The sequence below is a fragment of the Corvus brachyrhynchos genome, unplaced genomic scaffold, assembly GCF_000691975.1.
Source record: "Corvus brachyrhynchos isolate BGI_N302 unplaced genomic scaffold, ASM69197v1 scaffold3, whole genome shotgun sequence".
Lineage (NCBI taxonomy): Eukaryota > Metazoa > Chordata > Aves > Passeriformes > Corvidae > Corvus > Corvus brachyrhynchos.
The window spans coordinates 11,562,776-11,581,893 of record NW_008237619.1 but is presented as its reverse complement, the minus strand read 5'-3'; the positions used below and the strand labels follow the sequence as shown (position 1 = coordinate 11,581,893).

General features: G+C 46.0%; 1 protein-coding gene across 1 annotated transcript in view; it reads left to right on the top strand.

The window, feature by feature from the left end:
- Positions 1-19,118, top strand: part of COL8A1 (collagen type VIII alpha 1 chain) — an 85,954-nt gene that overhangs the window by 65,816 nt on the left and 1,020 nt on the right. Inside the window, 2 exon segments of the mRNA XM_008631785.2 lie at positions 15,602-15,917; positions 17,697-19,118. The exon segment at positions 17,697-19,118 is cut by the window's right edge and continues 22 nt beyond it. Coding sequence (XP_008630007.1) covers positions 15,605-15,917; positions 17,697-19,118 — 1,735 coding nt within the window. The 5' untranslated portion in view covers positions 15,602-15,604.

The following is a 19,118-nucleotide window of genomic DNA, read 5'->3' as shown; positions in this document are numbered from 1 at the left end:
AAAATGCTTCTATGACTGAGAACAGAATCTGCGCCAGTAGCGGATACCTGTTTGCTTAGCTGCACAATGGCTGGCCAGGATTTGGGTATTTTTAAGTTAATATAAACCAGAGTGATTCTAATTTTACTGCCTGAAAATGGTAATTTCATAGATCTAAACTGACATTTGTTACTTGCCAAAATATTTTGCACTGGCACTTACTGTTGGAAAGACCAGTTTTTTCCTACTGCCAAGAACTGAGTAAAAGTCAGCCAAATTATTCAGTTCTTAATTGAGCAAAATTCTCATTGTAGTTTTGCTCGATTAGGAAAAACAGGCTACAGTCTACTGCATGGATAACTGTCTGGGTATGTATAAGTTGCGATTAATTTTAAAATATTTAACAACTAGTAAATTTTATACAAGTTACAGTTCTCATTGAAAATAATTAGGTTATCTACATATGTCAAACTGCCTGTTTGCACAAGTGACCAGTTCTCCAACTGCTGAATTTCACAAGCTTCCAACGTTGCTAATTGTTACATGAAGTAATTAATTGAATTACTTGAGAAAAATCTATTCCAGATCATGTAGTGTACCCAGTTACTGAACTCTAGGAAATATACTTTTTACTGTACAAAATAGATATTCACCATTATAATCAATAGACAGGAACTGACAGGACACAAGTTTCTCAAAGTTACGGTCTCTACTGCATGTAGTTTTCCATCGCGTCTGTTCAGATTTCTGCATTTTATCTGTGTCAGTGATCCTCCCAAGGAGAACTACCAGACCTTCATAGTCAGGAGGTTTCATAAAGTATTAAACTTCAGCAATCATTTTTTGCCTGAGGCAGACAAGGGAAAACAAGCCAGGAAATTCTTCAACAATATTGTGTTAATAATTTTGCATCTCCAAATGAAAAGTAAGTCTTCTCTTCCATAACAGTTATCACTGGGCTATGAAAGCCACAGCAGTGTTGTATGGTCACAACACACTGATGAATTCAAGTGCACGAAAACACAAATCTCTCCCCTTCCTCTGGATAACTTGTCATGGCTTAGTCCTCTGAACACAAGTTCATTTCAGGTGTCACATCTAATCAAGATGAGGACTTCATTCCAAACCAAAGACATAATGGCATGTAATCCTTATTACAGTAGCAAAAAAAAAAGTAAATAATTTTCAATAGACCACTGTAAGAGACTGCTTTATTTGGGGAATAAACATTAAGTACAAGAAAGGCTAAAACGAGATATAGCTATTAGTCATAGAAAGAAGAGAGAGAAGTAAGAAGGAATTCAGGAAGAGGGGAGGCAGGAGTAGAATTTAGCAGCAGTTCTCAAAGGTGATTTATGAGATTTGTACATATATTAGGAGATAATCCAGCCTAGAGCCTGAAAAGACAAAAAACCCAAAACTGACAAAAAATTAAATATACCAAGTTGAGGGTTTTTTTCAGCTTCTTAGTGATTTTGATTACTGGTATTGTCTTTTAGGTTGACAAGGAGGGTGATAATTTATTTCTATAGACACTATTTGAAACTAATCCATTTAAAGGTAATGACATTGTCATGTGCCAGCAGTTTGTACATTCTGCCCTGTGTGCCTTAAAAGAAGAGATGAAAACTCTTTGTAAGTTTGCTTTCCTTCCCCACACTGCATATTCCTTTCAAAAAGCTGTAATGAGAACAGTATCTAATGAAAGAGCGAACATGAACACTGTACACTCCCAGAGATTATAAAAGCTTTTAGATTTTTGTCCAGTACAATCACTGCTGATTTATTATTAAAGCTTAAATCGGTGACAATGGAAGAAATTGGATTGCCTCTCAGTTCCAAGCAGAGAGTTAAATCTCCGGTATCTCAGTTAATTCCTTCACACATTCCCCTCCATTCCAGACCCAGCTCTCCTCCCTGCATTTTTTCCTTTGCCTGCCATGAAGCTGCTGTGCTCTGGGGTCCCCTCAGCCAGCAGTGTGAAACAGTTACGTCGCCACAAGCTACTCATATAGATGCAGAAATACCAGCAAAGCTGACTTGGGGTTTTGATTTCTTTATTTGAATTCTTACTGATTGTTTCACATGTGTGCATACTCTCAGGTGTGCATGCTTGCACTGTCCCAGCACTCTCCCAGCTGCTGCTTTGGCTGCTTCTCAGCTACAACCACCTTGTCATTTAGTGTCGCTTTAGCAGCAAAGTCTTCCTGCTCTAAACACAGCCCCAGTTGCACCCTGCATCCAGTACTGGCACTTGTCCAAGGGTCTCACAAAGCTGCAAACACACCTTTGAAAACACTAGCCCCTGCGTGACTTTACTAATACAAATTGTGAGTACAGCCCTCTAAGGACCTCATTCCTGCAGGATCTAATCAGCCTTACTATTTGACTTACTGAGAATTTTGCAATAATTTTCAGGCAATACTGCTCAAACGTAAGAAAAAACCCTCTCACTCTGATCCTGCGGGCTATAATTACATACTCCAGAATATCTCTTTCATTAGCATAGTTAAACATCCACAAAGCAGATCAGAAGTATTTCTGTCCAGAACACATGATTTCTGCTAACATCTGAAAATCTGAGCATGTTTCTTGACTAAAGGAAAAATTAACTTGGAATTAATGTAGGTGCCCCATCTCAAGAGTCAAACAAAACACACAAATGAAAATAATTTTAAGCATTGCTGATAGCCATCCTGTTGTATGAAACATAACTCCATTTCCCTTGCTAGAGAAGTACCAGCCTAGTGGATTTATTTTTGAATTTGGTTGAGCCATGGCATGTAGGTAGCCATAAACCTTTGGTTCAGATATCCAACAATAAGAATCTGGTGGACAAGGCTTGCAAGGAAGGATATGACATCATTTAAGTGCATTGATTTTTCTAATGACAGATTTTGTGGAATTAGTCATTGTTGATCTAACTGCATCATCCTGGGAATATCTAGCACATGCTTTAACTATGCCTTTGCACAGATACACAAATAATTTTTTAAAATACTTACCTGCTTAAAAAATCTAGATTTTGAAACAAAGAAAGGAGGATGGGGCAAGGAATGAAGGCCTTAGCTGATTGACAATACAGGATATAAAACCTTTCAGGTCCTAATCCGTGAGGGGATGTTTGCATCTGGCTCCATAATGGAGTCCACATGCCTGAATTAGATGCCGGGACTCCATGCATGTGTGTAAGTGGAGTTAAGTGCCTCGGAGGGGGATTCACAAAAGCCACTGTTTGGAGAGCTTCCTAAGCCAGCCAAATAGGGAAAGCTGAAGATTGCAGTTCACCCGAAATCCTGACTCTCTCCTGGGTTTAAGTGCCTTCTGGTGAATGAAGTAGACAGGCACAAGTCCCTCCACTCTGGGCTCATAGCTCACAATCCTCTTTTGAAAGCAGGTGCCAAATTTTTCTGTCGAACTCTGAGCAGTCGTCAGCAGCTCAAGCACAGTCTTATTTGGGCGGAGGAACACAGGTCTAGTTCCTTCCTTTAGCAAAAAGCACTTCTGAAGTTTGCATTCTCTCCCTCCTGGGCATGCCTGAGCCAGCAGGCTACAGGCATCAGCTCCCAAGAGATGGGTAAGAGATGGCACAGGTCACAGCAGACCCAAGAAGCCATACGGAGGAGGGAAAGCAACGAGAGACTTTGAAAGCCTGGGAGGTGTCCACAGGCAAAGCGAGCCTCAAGTCCACACCTGCACTAAGAAAGGCTTGTGCACTGGGACAAGGTGTCTTTGAGGAGGATTTCAGTGGTCTGACAGTCAGGCAACAGCTTATCAGTCCCTGATCAGGGGCTTGGATTTCAGCTGGGGATTGAAGTGTTTTAACTTCTGCTCCAATCCTGTATTCTCCTGTACTTCCAGCCCCAGCTCTGCCTCGTAGTGCTGCAGGAAGCTGAAGAGAGGCTGGCGTCCACCTTTGATCCAGTTGAGCAGCTGGGTAGCTCATGTTTGTCAGCCTGTCCCTTCATCCTGGCTGCAGGATGGAAGAAACGCAAGTGCCGGCTCCTGCGGCAGATATTTTGTAACTGTTAGTCCGCAGAGCCGAGCACTGACCAGCTTTCCAGCCTGTGCATCTGCTAGTCTCAGTCATCATGGGCCCAAATGGCTGCACGGAACACATTTTCCTTGAGTACAGTTGACAGACTGAGTGACTGATGGTATTTGCTCTTCAGGGCTTGGCTTTGCTTTCCTTTGGCCTTGGTTGGGTTGTTCCAAGGTGACAGATGTGGTAATTTCAAGTCCTTTAAACCACAGCACCTTGGATTGCATATAGGAAATTAACTCCACTCATGACATTTTTGCAGTTTACATGACTATAAATTCTCCTAGATCCAGGATAAGTGTGTGTGAGTGGGGTGGGGAGGGTCTTTTGTGTGGGTGTGGGTGTGTACGCTTCAGAAGCATCCTTTTTTTTGCTGTGCTTTTCAGAGGCAGGGCAAACTCCTGCTGTAAGTACTCCCTGAATCAAAGCTACAGGGAGTATTTCACAACTGAGATTGGAAGTTTTTTTGGTTGTGTACTGCTACCCTTATTTCTGCACTTGCAGAGTGGGAAGTGGGTGGTATCTGTGTAGGCCTGTACATGTAACACTTGTTAACAAGTAACAGTGACTTCAAGCTTTGTCTTTGCCCCTCCACTGATGTGTGCTTTTGTGCTGCAGCAGACTTGAGTAAGATGCATTTCTTACCAGCTGTACAAGAGGAAAAGACAGGTGGTCTTTAGGAACCGATCTGTTCCTGCATGACACAGGGATGTGTGTGTGCAGTTCAGCCATGGTGGTAGCATAGAGGATTTTCGGTGATTTTCAGTGGCGTTTTGCAAGCATCTCCCAGATGATGAAGACCTACACTGGTAGATCCAGTGTCTACCATCTAGCAACTTCCACCTTCGGGTCTGCCCACAGGTGTGACCTAGAGCACAAGGGGGCTTTCATAAAAATTGCAAGCCCAGTTTTGAAACCATTTTAACTGAGTGTTTAGCTGTAGTTATTGTCATCTTAGTCTTTATCAAGAAGAATAGCATAGAAATAAAATAATTTACCCATTTAGGAAATATGTTTGCAAGATCAGATCGTCTTGAATTTTGTGAATGGAGTGTCAGGTCATGATTAGCACATCCTAACAAATATGATGATACCTGCAATATTCGATAATAAAACAGGAAAAGAATTATTGCTAAATAATTTTAAAGCATGCTTCTGATTTCTCTCTGGGTGGAGTAGTATAATATGTTTAACCTTCGAAGGCAAGATTATTTCTTCCACTGTTTGAGCAAAGGTAGGAAAAGTATGCAGAGGGCAGGAATTTTTTTAATGGCAAATAACCTTCCAAAAAAAATTGTCTGAGAGGAAGTTTTTTCAAGAAAAATATTTTACAGACATTTGTTACTGTTTTCATATCTCCCTTGGACTGCTACTTTGGGTTTCTGGTAAATGGCAGAGTTAGAGCACAGCAAATAAAAATAAGGGAGAGAGAAGCTGCTCTTTCTCTTGACAGGCTCATCAAAGCACAGTGAACGGAAATATTGTAAATGGTAACAATTCGTCTCCAAAATAAAGCCTCCAAAGCCTTTTGCTTTTATTTAAAAAAAAAAAGTAATGAAACAGCATGATTGCAAGAGCCAAGAAAACACATTTTGTACGCCATCAAAGTGAGAAAAGGAACAGAAATGCTGTGCTGTGCCAGTTTCAGACAGAGGCAATCAAGCAAATTTTCTGGCAAGAATTCAATGCGCAAGGCCACAGGATTGTAACAGGAGTCACAGAGAACAATAAATTTTTTCAAATTAAGATCAGACCAAGTTCTTCAGAAGTCCCACACAAATTTCTTGCTTTGTAGTGCAAGAACTCACTGGACTGTTAAAGTAACTTCTGCTCAAATTGCAAGGGCTGGAGTATGATCACTACCAAGTATGATCACTACAAGAAATAAAATTTCTTTATAACCAAAAGACTGCAATCAAAGAACCTGGGCACCCAGAATTAGGCTCTCTTTCTTAACGAGATTTCATGATCTTGATTTCTTTATAGGGGGTAATGGCTCCCTGTAAAGCATTTAAATTTAATCAGTTTGCATACAGTGCTAAAAAGAGCTAGAAAGTTCTAAACCTCAGAGGTCCTGCTTCATCGTGATAATAAAAAGGCTAAAACTTACCCCTTTTCAAAGAGCCATCCCTCCTGCCTGCCTCAGGCACCCTGGAGCTGCCAGGAGCCCTCCACTCCCAAAATGTCCCACAGCAGAGCACTGGCGAGACCAGGTGTGGGCGGAGACAGACACCTGCCTTTTCCAAAGCTGTGGCTGTGTTCTGTCCACCCAGGACACAGTGCAGCCTTTTCATCCCCAAAAAGAAGACATGGTGACAGCGACCATGGTGTGGCAGGACGTCACACCACAGCGGGGTGTTGTCAGTGGCCCACAGGCCATGCAGGGCAGGTCAGACCCCAAGTGGCACCAGCAACTGAAACAGTACTTGCTACAGCCTCAGGATCAAGAGAAGCCCAAGAGCAGCTTCTGGCCACTTCTCCCTTGTGTCCTTAGGTTTGGCACCAAGTGTACCTTAGGCTGAGAAGTGCAGCCTACATGAATATTACAACTGCAGGCAGCTGTACTGCTTTACATAACACTTAAAAATAAAGAAGACAGACTACCTTCCCTACAACACTTGCAACAGTCACTGTCATTATCAAGAACACTTCTATAATCAGGATTTTTCTTTCCACTGCCATCTTTTGGGAAGTGTTTAAGAAAAATACATACTCTAGCACCTCATTGTGCCTTGCAGTTGTCAATGAAGGGAATTTCTGCATGCACATCTACACTTTCCTAAAGGTATTGAGATCTGCTAACTCATAGAATGCTCCTTCTCTAAGCAATCCTCCCAGACAGAAGACAGAAAATCGTAAACCATGCCATATTAGAATAAAATATATATAGGCAGATTTAAGACTCGGTGCACCTTCACAAAGCTGACTTTTTTTTCTGCTTTTAGTACAATAATTTAATTAATCAAACGAGGAACTAAGAGTTCTCTAACCAGTAGAACTGGTAGATATCCTTCAGAATAACATTCTGCCATTTATGCATATTTGGGCAAGAATTCAGGATATACTTAAGTTTTAATTGTCACAGAAAGAGACAGCCTTCTTCTCTCACTTCCGTCTACTCCCAAACATCTGATGAGAGGAAGCATTCCACTGACTAACAAGTTTAACACTGAGCTGTGCAGATTATTCACTTGTCATTTAGAGCCAATTGCTAGCATGTGGCTTGTTCACAAAGCTGTAGCTGGCTGACCCAAGAGGTAGTGAAATGGAAACTTTTTACACGTCTACCCGTGAGTATAATTCATAGCAGCACTGCTAGAGGCACCACTTTGGGTAGAACCAGTAAAATGCTGCGATACTCTTAGCAAACGATTGTACCATAATAACACACAAACAATTGTACCATGAAAAATTGAGAGACTTCTACTGCAGGCAGCCAGCACAACCTATCCCAGGGCAGAGCAAGGCCAAGAATGATGAGTAACAGCTGAGAAGGGATGTTTTTTTCCAAAACAAACCTGCAGTTCCCTGTTCACACTGCTGTGGAACCAGCAATCACCATAGCTCATTATCAGCACTTCAAGGTTCATCCTACTGGATCACACACTTCAGTATGAAGCGCATCACCACTTGTCTTTGCGTTATTTTGGGCTCAGTGGACTGGCAGTAGATGTGAAGCATTCCCACCAGAACAATCCCCAAATGAACAACACCCCTAGGAAATGGTTGGTTGACTATAAAAGCACTTCCATGAAAACCAACCTCCCTTCCCATGTGTCGCGCATGGCAAACCCATTCCATCTGATAAGGTGAATTCCTTGGACAGTGTCAGTGGCTGTGGCCCGCGGGGAGCTCCTTCTGCAGCGCTCGGTAGCACCAGCCCTGCAGAGAAGGAGCTCTCAGCACAGTTCCCACGTTGAACAAACAGTCTGTGCTCGGACACATCGGCGGCCAGTCCCAGGCTCCACGCCAGCAGCGCGATTCCGTGCTGATAAGCGGGGAGGCAGCTCTGCACTTTGATCACTTTGTGTGCTCCACATTACTGGGTCTGGGTTTGTGTGCCACACGCTGCCGACCGCTGAATGGGGATCTAGTGGCAGTCATTTAAGTGTCTCCATCAAATCTGCCTGCCACCAAGACGGCAGGCAAATTGCCCAGAAGGGAGCATTAGGCAGAGGATTCGAGTGTATGCCGTATGGCAAAGAACAGGAAAACGTATTCAAAGGCAGGTATTTGCTAAATCCTACCTATAATTAATTCTAATCCCTTTAATTAAATTCGCATGCTTTTCTGCAAACATTCCCCCACGCTGGTCCTCCCTCTCGAGCCCGAGGTCAGGCACTGATTCGTGCAAACGAGTACACGCCACCAGGCAAAAGAGCTGCATCCCTGGGGACTGCGGTCACCCGGCCCACGGTGCCCAACTTACTGATCCTTGTCACGGCTCCCTGCCATCTGACTCCAAGTAGCTTTCAGGCATTTTCCAGCAAACAGCATCTGGGCCAGATCCTCAAAGACATGCAAAAGATGAATCCGCCTGGAAATCAATTACCAGCACCAAGCAATCTTAATATCATCATAAATTGTGAGCTTCCTGTTTGTGCTGAGTCAGCAGAGCCCTGTGCGTGGGAGTTGGGGTTGTGGTGGTGCCAATCTCATCATGCCCAGATCTGCAAAGAGATGAGGAGATGCCTGCCTGAGTCCACATAGGTAGGATCACAGCACACTGGGCATGGGGAGAAGGCTAGAGGGAACATAATATGTCTGCGTGGGCTAAAATCTCCTTCTCATTGTGGCTGCTCCCACTGCCAGGGTGTGTTTTCACACACAGGCACACATAAATACCTGCACACAAGCAACAGATACAGGCCCACATGGAGATATAGTCTGTCCCAAAGTAAGAAACTGGGGAAGCCCAAGGGTGCCATTTTTATACAGAGAGCTTGGTGATCATCCAGAGTGAGCACGCACATGAATGTGTTTGCAGATAAACTGGAGCAGAGGCAAGTGCTTTGTTTTTGGAAATGCATTTTTAAATGGATAAACAGAGACCTCCCCAGGCATTGCAAGAAAAGATCACATAATTACCACAAAAGCCAAAGATAGCTTATGGATGACCGGTGGTTTTTAAGACAAAGCCATTTATTTAGATGTTATCACACTTCTCTAAGGAAGAAACTCTAGGCACCATTTTGAATTTTAAAAAACCTAGAAACAAGCATCTGCCACGTGTTGAATATTCCCCATTAGCAGCAGGTTTATGCATGCATGCATTTTAAAATGTTTATTATGACAATACTTGCTATGACTGCCTTAGATTTAGTAAATACCACATGATAATCAGACACAGTTGTTAGACCTTGAGCAAAATATGATTTAATTTATTTTTAACATACTGAACAATAGCTGTTTCTTGGTAATCTAAACTGAACACAGACACTTGAGACTACTTTGTTTCCTTGGAGGGGACAGTGAAAAGGAGGGAGGAGAAAAAAATAAACCTGATCTCTGTGGGAGAGTTTCACAAGAAACAAAAAGGCAGGATTACATTTACCATAAATCCTACTTTCCTCCCCACTGAATGCACAGGCCCTTATGACACTGTACCAAGGTAAATTCTTCACCTACTCAAGGAACAGGTATTGCCTTCAGTGAAGCTTTAGGCACTGTTACAAGCAAAATGGTGCAGGACCCCAAACCTGCTGGGGTGTAGATCAACCATCTCATGCCAACAGCATGCCTGGGTCCTCGCACAGGGGCTGTGCTCTCCTTTACTGTCCTCCTGCTCTTCACTGCTGACAAAAAAATTAAATCAGTGTAACTACTCTTAATTTGGGTTACAAAACAGGTTAGCTTTCAGAGGAAATCCATGTCAAGGTATATATTTGGTTGCCTTCACTCCCTGCTTTTATGTGGAATATGACTGAATTTGCAAAAAGAAACCCCCTACATTGTGTTTAATTAGTTTGCTGGCAAATTTGAAAACATCTGTCCAAATGATGTAAAGACTGGTTTGGCACAAAAAGACAGAAGAGTGGTAATGTGTGCATTAAATGGCTCTAAGCTCCTAAGCTTGTACAAAATTATTTGGCATGCAGAAGATTTTGGGTTTTTACTGTCCCTGAAAACACAGATTCCCACTAAAGTTCAGTCTCTGTATAGTACAGAGTATCCTCAGTTCTCTTCAGAAAGTACTCACTGACTGACAGGTTAGTCCTCAAAGGAGTTAATGATCCAGAGATGAATTTTAGCAGTGATGAAGTTATGAAATAGTGTCTTTGAAAACGGTGGACAACGATGTGCTGGTAAATTCACTGCTCAAGTCCCTTACACTTCACAGCACCAGTGCTGAGAACAACAATCAACATTGGCTTGATTTTCACATCTTAAAACACCCCACCCTTGAAATCACCACAGCATTGGATAGGAATAGCTTAGTTACTACAGGAACTAAGGCCTTGATAGCTGCTTTTCTTTTGTGCTGAGAATTCTTCCAAAAAAGGGAGCTGGGTAACATAATTAGTTTACAAATGCCCCACACTCTGCAATGCAGTGGGGCTGCTCCTTATGCACCTTAACACTCTGATTGCCATTTCCATTGCATTATATTGCTCCCACATGTCTCTGTATGACAGAGACTTTAGTGAGGTTTATAATGTTCCTGTGGGATTGGATCTCCTGTCCCCAAACAGCAGAGCCATCCCTGGATACACCATTGCAGATAGTTGGCAATAGGATCTGTTATCAAGGTCACCCCAGAAGTCACCCTAACCACTTCTGATCTCAAGACAAAAACACCCTGGAAGATTTAGCTTTTTATCATCTGTTTTTTTAGTAGCATTCTTCTGGGAACAAAATCTCCAGAGTCACTAGGATTTTTATTTTGCAGCAGTCCTTTTCCATGTGGAAACCAGAGCACTAGCAAGTCCATCCCCCCAGTGCATTGGGGAACTGGTCCCTGCAGCTTCAGGCAGCCGCTGTGGAAGGGACCACAGGGAAAAGACTTCAGGTCACTGAGATCTACTCATGCCTTATGCTTATTTGGGAAATACAGCAATACAAAACCAAGGGGTGGTAAATTAAGCCTGTGGGGGTTGTCTCTGGCTGAGTGTCTTAGAGGTTCCGAGACAACCCAACGTTGATTGCAGAGTGATGGCTTTCCTGTAAGGACCAATAAATCAAGGTCTAGTTTCCACTCTTTGCAAGATCACCCTTTACATAATTAGGCTAAACCAGCCATTATTTCTTCACACCAATTTAAGAATTATGACTGCTGGTACATTTTGTTTTGTCTCCTGTTTCTGCTGACAAACTCAAATAGCCAGAGGAAGGTCCTTTCTAGTTTTCTCAGGAGGACAGCTCTACCAAAGAGATTATTGAGAAATGTTCTCACTCAAGCTTTGCCTGTAAAAATGTGTTTTTCCAGGGACACTCTCTCACCCACAGAGACAACCAGATGCCTTCACACACAAGCAGCTGATGGTTTAGGATAATGTTCCTTCACCCTCAACTGTCTTGTCCCATCCTAGGTAAAGCAAAATGTTTGTTGTGGCTTAATCGCAATGACTGGTGCAAATGACACGTCACATGGTGGGAAGGCTCAGTTGCTCCTCTCCTCCATCTTCCTTCCAATATCCAAAGTTATGGTAAAACTTTGCTTTCTCCAAGCCCTTGGCTTCCCTAAAGGTGCACACATGCACTTACTTACCTGCCACAAATACACAGACACATTTCTATTGCTTTGTGCCAAAATCCTGGCAAATCCCAATCCAAAGACAAATTATTGCTCCACCAAGTCACCTTTGAAAGCATGTCAGATCGCATTACATAAATGGGTTTGGAGGTGATCCCTAAATTGCTGGGATTTGGGTGAAGGGGGTGGGAAGTCTTACACTTTGGCTGCATCTTTAACACAGATTTTTCTCCTCCTCACTCTATCTTCCTTGAGTTCTGTCACCACTGGGAAAAAATCTCCTTTTGCTGTTCAGAAGCTCTGGAGGACCTGTCCAATATTTAGGATCTATAGGCTTCTTTTAAAAACCAAGAGCAAGATTTTTCAGTAGCTTTTAGGCATTTAAAGATGCTGGTGGTTTCCTAGTGAGGTCTTTGAACTAGAGCTGTGCACCGAGGCAGAAACAAACTGCAAGGCAGAAAAAATACACCTTCAGCTTCTCTCAGCACATAAATAACTTTTTAGAGAAGCTGAGTACGATGAGATAGGCAATGAGCAGAAACACTAAAGATCGCCGGTATCCCTCATGCTTCCGGGCAGGCTTTCCCTGTAGTGATGGTATCTGACAGCAATAATCCAGCAGCAGCACACATGACTCTACCACATCTCTCATCAAGACTAATTTTGTCTGACCCCTCCTTCCTCTGGGAGCAGGGGAAGACGAGCTGTGCAGATGGTACCAAACACAGGCTGCATTTCCAGTACCTGCAGATCCCAAGCCCCAGACAGCTCACAAGGCCACAGGGGACACACTGACCTCCTCCCACAAAGATGTCAGCCAAGTCCCATCTAGCCCAAGGTTGTTCAGTAAATAAACCCCCACCTTCCACCTCAGCTAGTCACAGGCACCAGCCCCAGCCAAAATCAATAGAGAGAAGCAATCCGTCATTTCCAGGCCACACTGGTTAGGTTATGGATGAGTCAAAAAACACTACAGGAAACACAGATGTGGTGAGATCACCTCCTTCTCTGGAGCCTTCCTATCTCTACAAGTCTTGCCTGATCTCCCTCAAACTTTCCATGTGCGCACACAAAACCATCTCGTGTGCCACGTGGTCGTGCCTGTTCCAGTGCAGGTGCATTGCGTGACACTTGGCAGGGCCAGGCCAGCCTGGCACAGCAGCAGGAGGCTGAGTTCACCCTGAGCTGCAGGCAGGCTGGTGTCTCCCCATAGGAAATTCTTTTCAATTATTTCAAATACCTCCCACTTACACACAAAGCCCATGTTTTGTAATAAAAACAAGGAGAAAATCTCATCCTTAGGAATTTTACCTATTTCCCCCTCTACTTATTCCACTGAAGTTATCTTTTTTAAAAAAACAATCCCCCCCAAACTGGCCACCAGAACAACAAAGTAGCCAAGAAGCTAATTTAATAACCTCATTCTTCAAGATCCACCTTGCCCTTCATACTAGTAGGTTTCAGAAACAGTCCTGTATCATCCAGTATCTCATAATTTTTTTTAAAGGTTTCACTGCATTTCTCCCTTCATATAGATAATGCTTTTCCTTTGAGAGAGATGCAAAGAATACTGCAAATGTTCTAGTGACCGGGATTTTCCCTGCAAACTAAGGCAGGCATTACCCTATTCAGGTCTTACCCTATTGAGCTACAGAGAGGCAAAGGTGTTCCAAGTTACTCATTCTGTACAGAAAGGAGCAGGAAGGCCAAGAAAGACAAGAAGGGGGACTTCTTGTCTAGCCCCCCCCCCCCCCAAAAAAAAAAAAACAACCAAAAAAAGAAAAGGTTGCTTAGGGTCCATGTGCCGAGATGAAGCTGAAGTGGGTCAGTTCAGTCACCACACCCCAGCTGAGCCACAGTAACTGATCATGAACAGGCTGTCCTCCCACTCCAAAGCTCACCACTGAGCTTCAAGCAGAAATACCACGTCCCAAGGCCCTAATCCTTTAGCTCACAGCAGCACAGCCAGCTGTGGGCTAAAAGCCACATTAAACTCACTGGAGGAGAAGCATTTGCTGAAATGCTTTGCTCAACAAGCGACTGCTTGGACTTTAGCTACACTTGCAAACTCCTGTACATCTTGGCTCCGGTTCTCTTTGCCACATGGCAGCTGGTTACGTCCATGAATTCCTGGGAGGGAAAGTTGACTGTAGAAACTCAGCTGTGCAACATATGCTCCATCTAGTGTTGATTCACTGTATTTCATTTTCTTAAAAGGTTTGATTTGCTGGTAACACGTATTTCCATCTTCTCTGTCCTTCATATGTCTATGTATGATCATTATTGAAAATAATAATCTCCTGCTTGTTGTTTCAACTACGCCATTTTGATCCAGCCGCCACTTACACCTTCAGTAATGAGTATGCACCAATTTCCACTTAGAGATTAAATCTAATAGAGCAAAATTAACGGAAAATGTTTTAAAAGAGCAGCAAGCATTTCCCCAGGTGCTTTGCTAATGCAAAGTGAATGGGAAACTTCAAGCAGGAGCAAAACCTAAAGCCTAGAGGACACACAGGGGAAAGTTTCCCCCCATAAAAGATGCTTCCCAGACATGGGGGCACATTTTTGAGCCCCTCTGCCACAGACTGAAGTGCTTTTTTGTCCTCTACATCGAGCCAGGCTGCTGGGAAGGACAGGAAAATAAACGAGTGGCTCAAAGCCCTTGCTGCCTCCTCAGGCCATCCTCATCACACCAGAGCACAGCAGCTGCTGGGAGCAAGTCCCAACAAGCACTTTGGCAAAGCTCTGGAGCATGCATGACGTGGAAGCACACAGAGAATGCACAAATGACCTGGAAATGCACTCAGGTTGGGAGCAAGGCATCTTTGCATAGTAGAAAAACAGGGACAGTGGCAACAGCCATCAGGCCTGGCAACTGCCATATGTATTTAAAAAGGGTAGGACCTGAATGCCAGATTTGGTTGTGGGGCAAAATACTCCAACACACAGAGTCTCTTTTTACCACATGCTGTCCCCTAATTTGCACTACTTGAGGGAGTTCCCGGTTCCTAATTTGCTGCTCAGCTGATGGTAATGCCCTTAACTGCAAAAAGAAAATCCAACAGCAGATAGGACAAGAAGTCCCAAGCTAACATTTTGATTAGGAAGTAAAAGAAAAAAAGCCCAACCCTGTTCTGTTGTGTTAGCAGGACTGGTGAGGTGCTGGGATGGGCTGCCTTGAGACAGGCCAGGATCTGCAGTGGGGGAGACCTCTAGAAAACAGTTGAACACTCCCAGAGAAAGGCTTGGGTTGGCTGATCCTACCGGAAGCAGTGGTGGCCCAAACAGGCCCACTTCTTCTGGGCAGAGGCCAAAAGGATCCCAGCCCAGCTAAGATGAGAGCTGGCAAGGAGCTGTGATAGAAACAGACGGTCCTTGGACGCTCGCAGCCATGGCGCACAATCGCAGGCACAGATTGAAGCTGCAGAAACAGAGCTTTCATTGCTGTGGAAAGCAGAAAGAGCACTGACAATACAGCTTCCTGGGCAGAAAGCATTTAGGAGAGCCCCACATCCCCTGCCTGCTCTTCCCCTGTGCCAGAGCTTGCAGCAGAGCTCCCCAAAGCTGTGCTGTGGCACTGACACAGGTGAGAAAGCAGCAAACTCAGAGCAGGTCCCTGTGTGGAGAAACCACAGAGGGCACCTCTGGGGAAGCATAAAACTAAATACAAGAAGGGCATTTGCTGTAATAGTACTGGCTTGAGTAGAGCCTCCAGTAAACCAGATACAGGCATGCTGCAGGATGTCATCCAGGGCAGCATACAAACCAGGGCCAGAGATTTAGGGCCAGTTTGCTGCAGAAAATGAGAGAAGCTTGCCCTAATGGGAAATGCACAACATGAAAAAAACTGTGTGCAACTGTGTGTTTTGTGGTGCTTTTCACAGGTGATGGCCACGCTGCTCTTCCCTCTGCAGCTGCTGGCAGTGGCTGTCACTGTTTACCTAGAGCTGGTGAGGTCTGCTCAAGGTGGTGCCTACTATGGAATCAAGCAGCTGCCACCTCAGGTGCCCCAGTACCAACCCCTCGGACAACAAGTACCTCACATTCCGCTGGGCAAAGAAGGCATCCCGATGCAGCATCTGGGCAAGGAGATACCCCACATGCAGTATGGGAAGGAGTACCCCCATCTGCCTCAGTACAGGAAGGAGGTCCCACAGATGCCCATGCTTGGCAAGGATATGGCTCCCAAGAAAGAGAAAGGTAGGTCAGCATGTCCCTCTCCACTCCTGCATGGTCCCATCTGGTGTGCCAGAGCACTGTTTGCCATGGGGAAATTGAACACTGGAGCAGGCTGCTGCAGGCTGGGCACAGCACCCTCGTCCCCACAGGACTGGCCAGGCTGGTACCTGGCCACAGGTGGACAAAACAGGTTCATGGGAGCTGTGGGGCAGCTCAGGGTCACCAGCACAAGACCACAGTCATCCTCTGGGCTGCTGCACAGCCTCTGAGCAGCCCTACCTGCAACGAGCCTTCAGCACACAGGGCTGGCCCCAGGTTTGCTCAGATGCTTGTTCAATGCTAGGAAAAACCTTGTCATCCCACCTGCTTGCAGAAAACCCTCTGATGGGGCTTCAAATGATGGCCCAGGGTCCTGTCTGGATCTGCTCCCACTCTCACTGCAACAACCAGACATATGAGCTAAGAGCCCCAAGATTTGAATTTATGGGAACATCACCATTTTGTCTGAATTCGTCCAGACCCTGTGATTTAGAGGTTTGCAGATAAAAACATACAATTGCTCTTCTAACCCTGGAGTCCTCTTTCTGTAGGTTATTTATGGGTGTTACAGAGGCATTGAAAGTACAGAGGATGAATGCACAAGTCTGCACGTACAAGCACTTTCCCCATTCAGTAAAGGAAGTCTGGACAGTATTAAGATATTTAAGAAAACAAGAAAAAAGTCCGAAATACAAAGGGTGACCAGGAACACCCAGTGTCATAAAATCTTTGTGAGGACCACCACCGTCTGTGGGACTGCAGACAAGCTGGTTAACTTTGACTTACTGAGGCTTCAGCTAACCACAGCCTCTACTGACTTCAGATGGAAATGGAAGATTTCAGGGCCTATTTTTGGAGTGTCTGAACAAGCACCATTGGCTGTAGTAAAATCAACCTATCCCGTGAGCAAGGATTTTCGACGTGCATAAAACACAACATATGCAGAGAGGGAGGGTTTCCACCTCCCAAAGAACAGTTAATTCTCTTGTCCTGAAACCTCATCTCCTGTCCTTCCCCAAATCTCTCACTTCTTTACCCATTTTAGAGCTGGAAAAGAGTTTCCACTTAACCCAAAAAGCCTGCAGCTTGAAAAGCAACCAACCCCAGCAGCAAATTCCCCACCCTGACCTGCAACGATAACTGGTCACATAACACAAAAACACGGGTTTGGACAATACAAACATTTTGCAGTGTTTACAAGAGCCATAACTAGACGTGGCTGTGCCAAAAGAGCAATGCTGATTAAAGCTGTAGGTTTCCAGTAATACTTTAATGGCTTCCAAAGCCTTGAGGAAAATACAGACATACCTATGTATAAACTTCTTACCAATACATTGATCTTGCTCATTTAAGCCCCTCCAGAAAAAGCGCTTTTATGCCAGGACTCCTCCCACAGCACGACAGCACTGAGTTTCCTGCAAAAACTCTGAAAGGTAGATTGATCTACAGCAACATGGGACAAAATGCAGATTTTGCTTTAAGATTGTATAGGTAGAAAACACCAGCAAAGTGCAAATGGTTTTTACATATGATGCACAGCAATTATTTTGTGGAAACAGAAGCATGCATGGAAGTTTGGAGTATGCAAAACAGTAGTAACATCCTCTCCATTCTCGACACCAATCTGTAACTCACTAGCTGTCTCTGTCTACCACAAAACCATGAGGCATCATAAAAAGCATGGTTTTTTGAAACATGTGATTGTAATCATCTTTTATCTCTCTCTCCCCCCTCTTTCTTTTTCTTTTCTTCCCAACCCAGAAATTCCCATGCGCAGTCTGAGGGGTGAGCAAGGCCCCCCTGGTGAGCCTGGACCAAGAGGGCCACCAGGGCCACCAGGATTACCAGGTCATGGTGTGCCAGGAGCCAAAGGAAAACCAGGCCCACAAGGATACCCAGGAATTGGAAAGCCGGGTTTGCCAGGGATGCCAGGAAAACCAGGGGTCATGGGGCCCCCAGGGCCAAGAGGGGAGATGGGGCCCAAGGGGGAGATTGGGCCCATGGGGATACCCGGACCGCAAGGACCACCAGGGCCTCATGGGCTTCCTGGCATAGGGAAGGCGGGTCCTCCAGGGCTGCAGGGACAGCCAGGGCCAAAGGGTGAGCCTGGGATGAAGGGGCCACCAGGAATCCCTGGAATCCCAGGGCCAAAAGGGGAGAAGGGGGTTGGGATCCCGGGTTTGCCAGGTCTGAAGGGTCCACCTGGGCTGCCTGGTCCCCCTGGTCCCGTGGGGCTGCCGGGGGTCGGCAAACCAGGCATGGTTGGCTTCCCTGGCCCACAGGGACCCCTGGGCAAACCTGGACCCCCAGGAGAGTTAGGGCTCCAGGGGCCTCCAGGGGCCCCCGGGATCCAAGGCCCTCCCGGCCCACCTGGCATTGGCAAACCAGGCCAGGATGGCATACCTGGCCAGCCGGGCTTCCCGGGTGGCAAAGGGGAGCAGGGATTGCCAGGCCTGCCCGGGCCCCCTGGTCTCCCTGGAGTCGGGAAGCCAGGCTTCCCTGGGCCCAAAGGGGAGCGAGGTGTGGGTGGTCTGCCTGGCCCCCTGGGGCCAAAGGGGGAGAAGGGGCATGCGGGGCCACCTGGCATGGGAGGGCCACCAGGGGAGCCAGGCCAGCCAGGACTGCCAGGCATCATGGGCCCTCCAGGGGCTGCTGGTTTCCCAGGACCTAAAGGAGAGGGGGGTGCTGTAGGGCCACCAGGACCAGTCGGCCCCAAGGGAGAACCTGGCCTGCAGGGTTTTCCAGGAAAGCCAGGCTTTCCCGGGGAAGTGGGTGGCCCTGGGCTGCGGGGGCTGCCAGGCCCCACAGGACCCAAAGGAGAAGCCGGACACAAAGGCTTGCCGGGGCTGCCGGGTGTCCCAGGGCTTGTGGGGCCAAAGGGTGAGCCCGGGCTCCCCGGTGCTCAGGGGCTTCAGGGCCCCTCGGGCATCCCAGGCATCGCGGGACCCAGTGGTCCCATCGGCCCCCCCGGGCTGCCAGGGGCGAAGGGCGAGCCAGGCATGCCCGGGCCCCCTGGCTTCCCTGGGGTAGGCAAACCTGGTGCTGCAGGGCTGCAGGGACCCCCGGGAAAACCTGGGGCGCTCGGTCCGCCGGGTCAGCCAGGGCTCCAGGGGCCACCGGGCCCCCCCGGGCCCCCAGGTCCACCAGTCGTCATCCCACCCACTCCACCCGCCGTGGGACAGT